Source organism: Indicator indicator, chromosome 16 (assembly GCF_027791375.1).
Source record: "Indicator indicator isolate 239-I01 chromosome 16, UM_Iind_1.1, whole genome shotgun sequence".
NCBI classification, from domain to species: domain Eukaryota; kingdom Metazoa; phylum Chordata; class Aves; order Piciformes; family Indicatoridae; genus Indicator; species Indicator indicator.
In genome coordinates this window covers 8,288,686-8,301,037 of record NC_072025.1, presented here as the reverse complement: position 1 = coordinate 8,301,037, position 12,352 = coordinate 8,288,686, and the positions used below count along the sequence as shown (strand labels likewise).

At 39.1% G+C, this 12,352-nt stretch overlaps 1 protein-coding gene across 1 annotated transcript in view; it reads left to right on the top strand.

Moving 5' to 3' along the window:
• The first annotated feature begins 345 nt into the window (after positions 1–345).
• Positions 346–12,352, top strand: part of AQP9 (aquaporin 9) — a 28,992-nt gene continuing 16,985 nt past the window's right edge. The window contains exons 1-2 of the mRNA XM_054388154.1: positions 346–387; positions 2,362–2,490. Of these exons, the coding sequence (XP_054244129.1) occupies positions 346–387; positions 2,362–2,490 (171 nt within the window). The remainder of the gene's footprint in view (positions 388–2,361; positions 2,491–12,352) is intronic.

The following is a 12,352-nucleotide window of genomic DNA, read 5'->3' as shown; positions in this document are numbered from 1 at the left end:
TTTGCAGCTACCTCATAATTTGTCAGCTACACGCCCACATGTACACAGGCCAGCGTTTTCTGAAACAGCTAAAGGCAGAGTATTTGAATGCAGAGGTAGAGAAAGGTGAGTAAAAGGACACAGAAAAACAATTAAGGATTAAAATTGGTGGGTAGGGGTGAACTGGGTGGTTAAGGGGTGAAACTGGTGGTGGTAAAGTGACTACAGCTGCTGGGAACATGCATCAGGTCCTATCTTGAGGCAAGCAAGATCAGATAAAAGTATGACCAGTTTGCCCACTCCTGTCATATTTGCATCAGACTACAGTACTGACAGACCTAAACGTATTTACCACCAAGGTGAAAAATGTTGAGTACATATACAAACCAAGGCACATATACAACCAAGGCACAACACATGCCAAAATAATCTACCAGAACGGAGCTAAGGCTATGGTGTCAAGTCAATGACAGAAATTTTTGGTAAATCAACTAGATGGCTAGACAACAGTATCACATATAATTCGACATCCTTATTGATAACTTGGATGAGGGGATTGAGTCTACCATTAATAAATTTGGGGATGACACCAAGGTGGGGGGCAGTGTCGATCTGCTGGAAGGTAGGAAGATACATCAGAAAGACCTGAACAGGCTGGGTTGATGGGCTCAGGCCAGCGATATGAGGTTTAACAAGGGCAAGAGCAGGGTCCTGCACTTTGGCCACAATAACCCCATGCAGCACTACAGACTTTGGGATGAGTGGCTGGAGAGCAGCCTGGCAGAGAGGGACCTGGGAGTGCTGGGTGACAACTAAGTGAACATGAGCCAGCAGTGTGCCCAGGTGGCATGGAAGGCCAATGGCATCTTGACTTGTATCAGGAATAGTGTAGGCCAGCAGGACTAGGGATGTAATTCTGCCCCTGTATCCATCACTGGTGAGGCCTCACCTAGAGCGCTGTATGCAGTTCTGGGCCCTCATCTCAGGAAAGATATTGAGGTGCTAGAATCCAGAGGAGAGCAGTGAGACTGGTGAAGGGTCTGGAGGGAAAGTCTTATGAGGAGAGGCTGAGAGAGCTGGGGTTGTTTAGCCTGGAGAAGACTCAGGGGGGACCTTATCACACCCTACAACTACCTGAAGGAAAGTTGTAGTAAGGTGGGGGTCAGGCTATTCTCCCAGGCAACCTGTGACAAGACGAGAGGACATGGCCTGAAGCTGTGCCGGGGGGGTTTAGGTTGGATGTTAGGAAGTGCTTCCTCACAGAAAAGGCAATTAGACACTGGAATGGACTGCCCAGGGAGGTGGTGGAGTTGCCATCCCTGGAGGTGTTGAAGGAAAGATTGGATGTGGCACTTAGTGACATGGTCTAGTCAATGTGGTGGTGTTAGGTCATAGGCTGGACTTGATGATCTCAGAGGTCTATTCCAGCCTCAATAATTCTGTGATTCTGTGACACTTAAGAGATGAAGAGTGCAATATTTTTCTCTAGGAGACCCAACACCTAGTATAATGCTTCATATGTGCAGCACCTATGTACATTTAAGCTAAACATATTGGAAACATACAGCCACTCAATGTCTCACTTGCCTATGCCCTATATACTCTCTATATAGGGAGCCACTGGACCAAAGCAGATTTCATTAATGTTCTTAATTAATTCCACCTCATCACTCTTTTGTAAACAGGGTGGGTCACTAGAGAGCAAGGAATTTAATCCAAAAAGAGTATTGTGGCTGAATATGCAAATTCACCATGCTACACTGAGGTAAGATTCCTCATTATTTGCTGAAATCCCTCAGAATTGACAAGATAGGAGCTTTTATTTACAGAGCAGAGCACGGCATCCTTACAAGCATTCACTCTCTTTTACAATCTCCCCTTGAAAAGTTTTTGGCCAGCCAATAGTAGCATCGGCTTAATCACAATCTAGGTCAGAGAGAACTTTTCAACCATATTTTGTTTCCTTACTTTGTGGTTTCTTTTCTTTTTTTTTTTTTTTCTCCCTTTCCTTTTAATCAGGGTGACAGGAACAACATTTTATTATTTTTACCAGAGGAAAACAAACAAACAAAAAAAGGTAACATAACAGGAAAGGTAATGATTAATCCATTCTCCAGAAAGAAAAAAAAAGAAGGGTTCTGATTGTGAACATACTGGTATTATCTAACCAGTGTAAATAGAAGTGAACTCAGAGAAGACACAGGATGGGAAACGCAGGATGAATTGTTAGGGCATGTTGAGTTAGTTCTGTCAATGCCTGCAGTCAGATGATTTCACTGGCTGCACAAGATGAAATCTCATATTTCAATGTATGAGTAAAAGCGTCAAAGTTCAGCTGGAGCAGGGACAAATACAGAACAAATTTTGTGTGTTTCTAACTAGGGCACGCGAGCAATAGAGGAAGCCAAAATGAGCCAGAAAAGCAAAAGGAGCTTAAAGGAGAAATTTGCCTTGAAGAACAGCTTGGTTAAAGAAGCCCTCTCAGAATTCCTGGGAACTTTTATATTGATAGTAAGTTTAAGCTGCTTTCCTTTCTTCCTACTGATCTAATGTTGGACAGTGCTTGTAAGGCAACACGTATGCTTTTTCTTGTACTGTACCAGTAATGTGGTTGCTGCCTGACAAACATTGCACAGCCTTGAATGAATAACTTCTATTTCTGGTAAGTTTGTAATTCCTTTCTTCACTTAATGCAATTATCACTGTTAAAATTTTCTGATAAGCATTTGATTTCATGTAGGAGCAGAATTTCAGAGAACTACCACATTCTGAAAAATCCAGATTTGTACAATGAACATTAATAATACTCTTGCTGTTTCTTTTTTTTTAAAGATAGCAGTTTTTTGTACTTTGATTTCTGTGAACAACTTTCATTTGCTTTAAAAAACATGCTGTACTGCATATTAAGAGAATTTCAGCTGAGTTATTTCTGTGCAATATAGTAACTTAGCTGTGATCTGTGTTGAATTTTGGGGAGTTGCATTGCCAAACCTTCAGAGATTTTGTAATTTAACTAGCTTTTTTTGTTGTTTTTAACTATACTGCATGAATTACATAGGTTCTTGGTCCTGTAGTACTGCTACAGTTTAGATAAATATAAAAACTCCCTATTTTTCTATATCTCCAGATTTTTTTTCCTTAATTTCTTGCTCAGTTTTTCCATGCATTTTGCACTCACTGGGACACAGAGCAATACCCCATGATTCACCAGGGTAGAGAGCAGGCTCAGTAGCAGAGCTGAAAGTCAAGCAGCTGGAGTATTTATGCCAAACTTTTTTCCCCTCCTTTTAGCCTGAATAAGACAGACTTGCTCATTGCTGGATAATTCATCATAGTGAAATAACAGGAAAAAAATAAGAAGCAGGGCTAGTACTGACATGGTATATTTTATAACTCTAACTGTATTAGCTACCTTTCAAGTAAGTCATGTAAAAATTCCAGTAGCTCATAAAATACATGAAAATAATGGGTTTTGCCACACTTCAGCCAATTGAAGTGCACAGGCACTAAAGTAAGATTATTCTCAAATTTAATACCATCCATAAGACATTATTATAATAAGGAGCACATTTAGAAGGAAGAAGCACAAAGCACATTAATTAAGTGTCACAACACCGTGGTAAGGAGGGGAAAAGTCATCTTCATTTTATATATTAGCAAACCTGATTACAGCAGATGGCAATGGAAGCCTGTGGCAGAAATCTGAACATAACCCAGATCACCTGACTTCCAGTACTCTGTCCTCAACACATGCCATCCTCCTCTTTCCATTAGTACAATTAAGTGAGGAAAATGTATTAAAGTGCAGATTAGACCACAAATGCTATTATTTAATGTCCTACTGCACAAGACCAGAAGGAAATGCAAACTCAAACCCCATTTTCTATTACATTCACCATAATGAATATAGTAGAAAATGCAGCTACAAATTTGTTTCTAATCTGAGCAGAGAAGAGCTTCACATGGATTAAACTGCAGCTTTCTCACTGTTCAGGTACTTCAGTGTATGTGTAGTATTTACTGTGAAGAAACTGACTTTTCTGCTGTTATTGATTGCTATTGCATTTAGGCTATGTCTGCTAGTAAGTAGCTTCTCTTTAAGAACAGACAAACATTACTCCCTTAACAAATGTGAGCTAATGAGAGGGGCCCCCTGGTAAAACAGAGGGCAGAAACACTTGTAAAACAGACACCGTGCATGTGAAAGCAGCAATCATTTTCTTCCATCATCCTACTCATAGACTCATAGATTCATAGAATGGTTTAGGTTGGAAGGGACCTTAAAAATCCCTATGCCCTAATCCTATTACAAAGTGAAAGTGAGATGAGAGTTCACCACTTACATCCAGATCTTTGCTGAAAGTCATTTCATGTCAGCATGATGGGTTTTACAGCTTGTGAGGAGCACCTGAACCAGGGAGCAAGGCAGAGATAAACGTTTCTGTTGCTCACAGGCTCTGTCTGGAAGTGAATGCTAACTGACTGAACCTTAATCTGCAACCAACCTAGCACCTCTGCAAGTTAGTTGAGTGAAATTGTGCCCCTCCAAATCATCTCTTTCTGTTTTTTTTCTGGAGAACAACATTACAAACTACATATTATTAAAAGCTTAAACTACCATCTCGCATCTTGTAACATTATTTTCCAAACTGGAAAATGCACAAAGTGAAATTGCACATTAGGCAAAACCCAAGCCTTTACTTGGGGTGAGAAGGGCTCTGCCTACAACATTGAACAGATTTGAGACAACAAGCCTTGGAAATTCACTAGGTATACAATTTGGATAACATCTCTTGGTCATCCCTACTTAATATGCTGTGGTTTGCCTTGCTGCATGGTTTCAGAACATGTAAACAATTCTTTTCAGATGAAACTAAAGTGGAAGGTGAGCTCCAGAACTACAACAGATGTGCTAATTAATGGTATACAGAGAAGCTGCCATTATCACCTCTCTGGGTAATCCTTCTGGTGATTAGGCAATATTTTACTCTTAGATGTATTCTGCTGAGGAAACAAGGATTTCTTTCAATATCAAGCCTTGAATTCTCCAAGGCATAGCACAACTTCTCTAATTACACAGTGTGACAAGAATTGGGGCAGAAGAACCAAAATGTACAGTCCATAACCAAATCCAAATTGCCTGTGATTTTGGTTATGGTGACCTTTTGGTTACTGTCTTGATCTACACAGCATTCTCTTTGTAAGGTTCCATCAAGCTGCGAAAACGTTGCACTTCACCTCTTATGTGATTTTTATAAAGCAAATAGAGTGATGCATACTACCCAAAGCTTGGTCTCCAACTGGAGGTGGGGCACCTCTTGCAAAACTGAAGCAAATGTCTGTGCATAGAGGACGCAGTTCATGAGCATGAATTGAATTCAGGACAGCCCACACCGCAAAACGTCCAACCCATCCCAAGGAAGGCTAGTTATCTTTTCCTCATCAAAAAAAAAATTGTCTTGCTTTCATATTCTGACCACTTCATTATTTACATTATCACTCCTGCTTTGTTGTGAAGTTTAGTCCTGCATGAAAAATATTTAAGTATGATATTCCATTGACCTGCTCAGGTCAGAAAACTAAAATTTAGACAACCTTTCCATATCTTTCTTTTTATAGCCTTACATTCCAGTGCATGTTAATTACAATACTCTACAGTAATATACATGCCTTATTCTAAACATGCATTAGAATCTTTATTACATGATTTATTACATAAACGCAAATGTAGCTTTTGATCATTTAGTCCTTAAATAAGTGTTTAACATTAATTGCTACTTAGAAATTTATAGCAAAGCTAAATTCCACATTCTAGATTTTTGTGAGAGGGAGACTGTAGGGTGAAATTGCTTACAGCAAGTATTTCCTCGAATACAGTATCTTGAATAATCATCTCTTAGACAATGAACTTGTTTGTTAAAGTTAGATTAAAAAAGCTTATAAAAAACATATTTATAATTTTTTTTATATCACTCAGCAGCTTTCTAAATATTATATACAATTTCCATGCAATGCTTGCATTCTGAAAAGCACTCATGTCTCAGAGATCCATACATTAAGGCCAATAACAGCAATACTAAAGTACAATCAATAAATAAAAGTCACTCATTTGTCTACTGTCATAGAATTTAATCCTACACTTCCAGGCCCAACCTGTTCATTTTATGGGACTAACATGCTTCCTTTCCCTATCACCAACACAAAGTCCTTTCTGTTTGTGCAATTGGAGCAGTTGCAGATATTTTGACAGCATGAAAGTTTACCGATTTTGCTGAAGATGTGCAAACTGTTCCTCTTTCTTGCTCCTGTACTAAATCAGCACTGCAAATGGAAGTCAGTATGGTAACAAAGACCCTTAGTTGTGCTGGTATTAGAGCACACTGGTATTATTCTATATATTTATTATTATCAAAATCCATTAACTTATTTTTCTAGACAACACTTCTGTTTCCCTGAAAGGAAGGTTATCTAATTGTTCTTTTACTCCAGAATGTTTATTATAGCAAAAAAATCTGAAGTCACAGGAAATCTTTTGTTTTCAGTACAAACTGAAGTTTTCCAGTATATGACATTTTAGACTTTCAGGTGACTCAGATGTTCTGTGTTTCATGAAAAAGAGAGTTAATCTTCGTCTTTCCAACATCAGCCCCACCACATAACTCATTTAACCAAAAGGTTCCAGTAAGCTGAACTTAATTTTCTAAGACTTGTAGCTACACTGTTTTCCAGGAAGTTTATATCTGTAGGACTGAAGTGTAGGCACTCTCCCTGAGCTTCACAACATTCAACTGCAAGTATAAAACTTAAATTATTTAGTTTGTGTTTTAAAGACATAAATTTACAGGATGTTTTTTTCAAAAGTTTCACTGAATAAAGCTAATAAAAGTAATAACTTTTTAAAATTGTCACAAACAGTTGAAGAACAGAATAAAAAATAATAAATGTAGTTCATGCCATACAGTGAGCTTATATCTTTGTGATCTCAACACTTCAATAAACTCTTCTGGGTAAAAGTGAATTCTAGTCATCTTTCCAAGCCATGGTCTGGTTTAAAGGCAAACTCAGCTCAGTTCCTCAAAGCTATTCCTCAAAGGTTTCTTTACTTTTAAATGCATTCTTTTTTTCCTTTTTTTTTTCCCAAACAGAAAACAGCTCAGGAAAACAACATACTCAGACTGTAATTGCATATGTAATTATATATAACCTCCAACTATGAGGACACAACAAAGATCCATCCACCATGTTCCTGCACCCAAAGCAAAGACTAAAAGAAAAGATACATGCACCCTTATGCTCACTCCTAAGAGGACACACCACCTCCTTTCTCAGAAACTGCAGTGACTCCTCCTGCACTCTCTCTGAATGGTACAATTCTTTGAGCACCACTAAACACATTTTAAGAGTCTAGAAATATTTTAATTGCTTCAGTTGGTGTAGGAAGCAAAGCAGAGGGGTGCATCTCAGCTCAAGAATAAATGAGTAACCTGGGAGGGAAGCAGCACCTATATAAGCTCATTTTTCTCCTCCAGAAGCTACTAGGTAAAATTGTCTTCCTTGTCTAGCTTTATTTCCTTGCCCCTTGCCATGTTTCACTCCTGAAAGTTTGTATATGAAATGTTTTGCTTCCTTTCTTTCCTTAGTAAAGAAAATAAAAATAATCTTCACTGCAGAAACTGATTCAAGCCAGTTGCCCTATATAATTCAGGAAAGAAAAGCATTTTAGCATTTAGGGTGAAGAGTGCAATATTAATCATAATAAAATATGAGAGCGTGTAGACTTTTGCATTCTCTCTAGGTGAGTTCAAGCTTTTAATTTTACTTGTGCAAAAACAATAATAAAAATTTAAAAGCATCAGTTTATATAACACAGCACAATCTGCCCCTCAATATTTTCACTGTGTTTTTTTTCCCACAGAGCAATTTGAACCAGCTCTTCATATGTTTTAAAAGATCAACATACACAATTTATCCAAGGCTTTCTTAAATTTACATTCATGTCTCCAAGTAGTAATGCTTTCTGTCATTGCAACAATGGTTTCAAAATGGCAACCATTTTAAGGCTTATGCCAGTGCTATTTAATTAAACGAGAAGGGTGTGTTTTTTTCCTCCCTAAAGCTTTAGTTTATTAGATAGGAAGTCAGGGAAAAAAAAAAAAAAGGGAAATCCATTTGAACCCCAGAGATATTGGTTGTGTCCCAGGAGATCATCATGAGAACGGATATAGTGATATTTTTATTACTCCAAGTTTGATTAAATTGTATCATACAGAAATCCTCCCTACCAGAATATTTAATTAAGGAGAGTCATGTGCTTTTATAGTATTTAAAAATTACTTTACTGGTAAGCTATATTTTTATCTCACCTTAAAAACTTTAAGTTTAACAAAACAAAAAAGAAAAGAAAAAAGTATACAATAAACATTAAATTAGATGAAGGTTACTCTTTCCTGGAAGAATGGGATTTCCCTGCAACTTGAATTCTTGTAGAACTAGTGCCCTGAATTTTAGTAGATTGCTCAGGAGCCCTGCCTGAATTGAAGTCCTACATAAGACACAAACAGAGCAAAAATAAACTTTGTATGGAAGGAGTTTCTAATCCACTGTAAAACACTTTGTTATGCAATGCAAAAGACAAATTCTTCAACAGTCTTGCAAATAGAGATTGGAAATGAAACTGAGTTCTAAAATATAGTCCAAATTACAGACCTTTGGAAGGACACCAATTTACTAATCAGCCTCATATCAGAAAAGTTAATTTACTACTTTTATCAGCAACACTCTAACCATATATGGAAATATTAATAGGGGGCAGGAGGGGCTGCACAAGACTACAATAAACCACAAACAACCCTCTAAGGCTTTCATAGGCAATTTTGGTCAAAAATATTCCTATTTGCAGTGAAGGAAAAATCCAACCACTTCTCCCAACCCCCAAAGTACTTCCTGCATGTATCCCTGTTTTTAAGGGCCTAATAAATATGCAGTGCTAAGTCTGCTTGGAGAAGGCATGGATGTTTTAAGAAGTGAAATACCATGGCTTGCTCTCACGTGCTTGAGTGTCCCAGCAATATTGCTCTGCTTCTGCAGACTCAGAACAGGTAAGTTTAGGACAGCAGGACATTCATGGTAAGCACATAGCTTGCGTCTAGCATACTGCCCTGCCCCTAAGAGCCTGCCCTCTTCCCAGCACTGTGCAGGAGCATAGCAGAATCCAGAGCAGTACTGTGGGTTCATCCAGTCTAGGAAAGGGTAGCAGACAAACTGTGGACTAGCAGGAATTGCCTTTCAGGAGATATGCAGAACAACACAGGTGGATGAGTGGTGTGGGAAAGGGGCAGGGGTTGCTGTCTTACCTAAACACAGAAAATTATGAATCAGTGGAGGGATCCTTGGAGATCATTCATAATTAGCTGTGGTTGTTCAGGTTCTGTCCTGAAAACTGACTAAACCAGAAAATTCTAATTGTTTTTCTAGTGGTTCCTGATTGAAAGTTTACAGTTTATTATTTTTTAATTTTTTTTTAACTGCTGACACTGTATTGCTTGCAGCACACTGAAGTTTTGTATTTTTGTAGAGCATAATCAGTTGTGTGGCCATTGAGGCCATACTCAATGCCCACAGGGACATCTGTGGTACCCACTGTAGGTATGTAACTCCCCACAGCTTGGCAGCTGGTGATGTACAAGATACAACCAACCATGTGTCATTGTCTCCACACTCCTAAAAAAACAGGAGACTTGGCTGAAACTTTCATGTTGCAGTAACAGCATATGTCTATGAATGCACACTACTACTGGATCTGTTCAGTAGGAAAGGGACTTTTCTTACATAAGCATTCTGCTTTAAGATGTCTAAAGCTTTACAGGCCATGTAAAAAAAAAAAAGTAGATTCCGTAAAATTCTACATTCGGATCTTACAGGAAATCCTATTTATACTGAAAACTTCCATTACAAGCATTTGCAAAAGATGGAGGCAAAATGGTCTTCAGGATTTCTCGTGAAAATTTTTGCAGGAGTAAGAAGACATTATGCTCATTGGAGGGCAGTCATTTTCCTTTACTAACATTAAACTTGTTAGCCAAGACAAAGAGAAGGATCTCATGTCTATGAAGGAAGTTTTTTGGCAGAGAACACACAGACAGCTATTCCACATCCAAAAGTGTTATTTACACAGTAATCTAATTACTTTGTGGAAAAAAAAAGTCAGTACTGAAGCCACTCCAGTAAATTTAAGCAGATCAGGCTATAGACAACTGCTATGATGAAAACCTGGTAACATAAGATAAGACAAGATAAAGAGATCTGGCTGTATTCTATTGCAAATTAAACTCCCATCAACTCCTCGTGTTTTAATCAATGAGCTTATATGGGTGCAGCTGATAATTGAGCTTGGCCTAGAAACGTAGAATATTTAGTTACAAGCTGCTATCTAGTTGGTCTTAGTTCAGCCAAGCAAAGATTCACAGGGTATTAAATTGCTGCTCATGTAATGACATGATTAGGTGATAGTTTCCAGTTATGTTACCCCAGCTCTAGTAGGTATGAGAAATCTTTTTTTCTCTCTTTCTTAAAATGACAGCAGATGGAGAAAGTATTACCATGTCATGGTTCACAATTGCAGGTTCAGTGCCCAGTTTCCCCCTCCCAGAATGGGCACACACTGACTTGTGCCTGCAGTAGTGTTGATTGAGCGTACATGAGTGCAGGTAGTCATTTAACCAGTCCACCAAGCAAGACACCAGTGGACCGGTACTCAAGCTGGCTTGTTTGTCTTCTTGTTTGTAGACAGAGTTCTCTGAGACTAGGTAACAAAATCTGAGTGTCTGGAGTTGCACATTTCCCTATGACATGCAGAGCGGAAGCTCTTATGAAAGAGGACTACTACACAGCTATTTATGTAGGACTGTATTCCACTCTAGTAATTGGGGAACAGTCTCCTGTTGTTCTTTCTTTCCCTCTTCTGAATTTGACATTGATATACACAGATGTGCTTACTGTACCTTATCCTTTTCTATACTCATCTCCAATCCCCAATCTCTTTTTTTTCATCTTCCTTAAAGAAAGGGGTAATATTTTCAAAAGAATGACCTTATTCTGTGAGTTTCTTCAAAACTCTGCCTATGCCACTTCAGAGCACAAGTGCATAATTATAGCTCTAACTGCTTGCCTGAATGCAAACTGCACACCAGTGTACACAGGGTCCCAGGCCAACCTACTGAACTTGCTCCTTGTCTGAGCAAGATCTTTCACAAAATCTTGTTTGGTGCAATTTCTGGAATACCCCCTTTGAGAAGTCTGGAAAATGAAGGATACAGCATGCTAAATCCATCTCTTCTAGACTTGTGTCCAAATCTCAAACTTTAGAAATTTCAGCATACCCATATCTTCCATATCCCAATCCCGGTGCAATCCCAAGCACCGATATAAGCAGGGCTTGAGAGCAGCCTTGAAGAAAGGGACTTGGGGGTGCTGGTGGATGAGAAACTCAACATCAGCCACCAGTGTGCCCTTGCAGCCCAGAAAGCCAATCACATCCTGGGCTGCATCAAGAAAAGCACAGCCAGCAGGTCGAGGGAGGTGATTCTCCCCCTCTACTCCACTCTGGTGAGACCACACCTGGAGTACTACATCCAATTCTGGAGTCCCTATTACAAGAAAGATCTAGATATGCTGGAAAGTGTCCAGAGAAGGGCCATGAGGATGATCAGAGGGTTGGAGCACCTCTCCTGTGAGGACAGACTGAAAGAGTTGGGGCTATTCAGTCTAGAGAAGAGAAGGCTCTGAGGAGACCTTATTGTGGGCTTCCAGTATCTTAAGGGTGCCTACAAGAAAGCTGGTGAGGGACTTTTTAAGGTGTCAGGTAATGATAGGACTAGGGGGAATGGAGCAAAAATAGAAATGGGTAGATTCAGATTGGATGTTAGGAAGAAATTCTTCACCGTGAAGGTGGTGAAATGCTGGACCAGGTTGCCCAGGAAGGTAGTAGAAGCCCCATTCTTGGAGGTTTTTAAGGCCAGGCTGGATGTGGCTCTGGGCAACTTGATCTAGTGTGAGGTGTCCCTGCTTATGGCAGGGGAGTTGGAACTAGATGATCCTTGAGGTCCTTTCCAATCCTAACAATTCTACAATTCTATGGTCCTATAACATAAGCTTATGTCGTCCTCTGCAGCTTGGAATACGTCTTGTATCTTTGAATTACTCAGTTCAATAAACTACTGCTATCTAACACCACCCTATCCTTATTTAACCTGACAGCACCAGTCAGCGTTTTCTTTGCTGGCATGATTATAACCTCAAGGCAAGAACTGCACCTCCGTATATGACATAGTCTCAGGGCACTTTCATAACAGAAACTCTGTCAGCATTGCAAAGC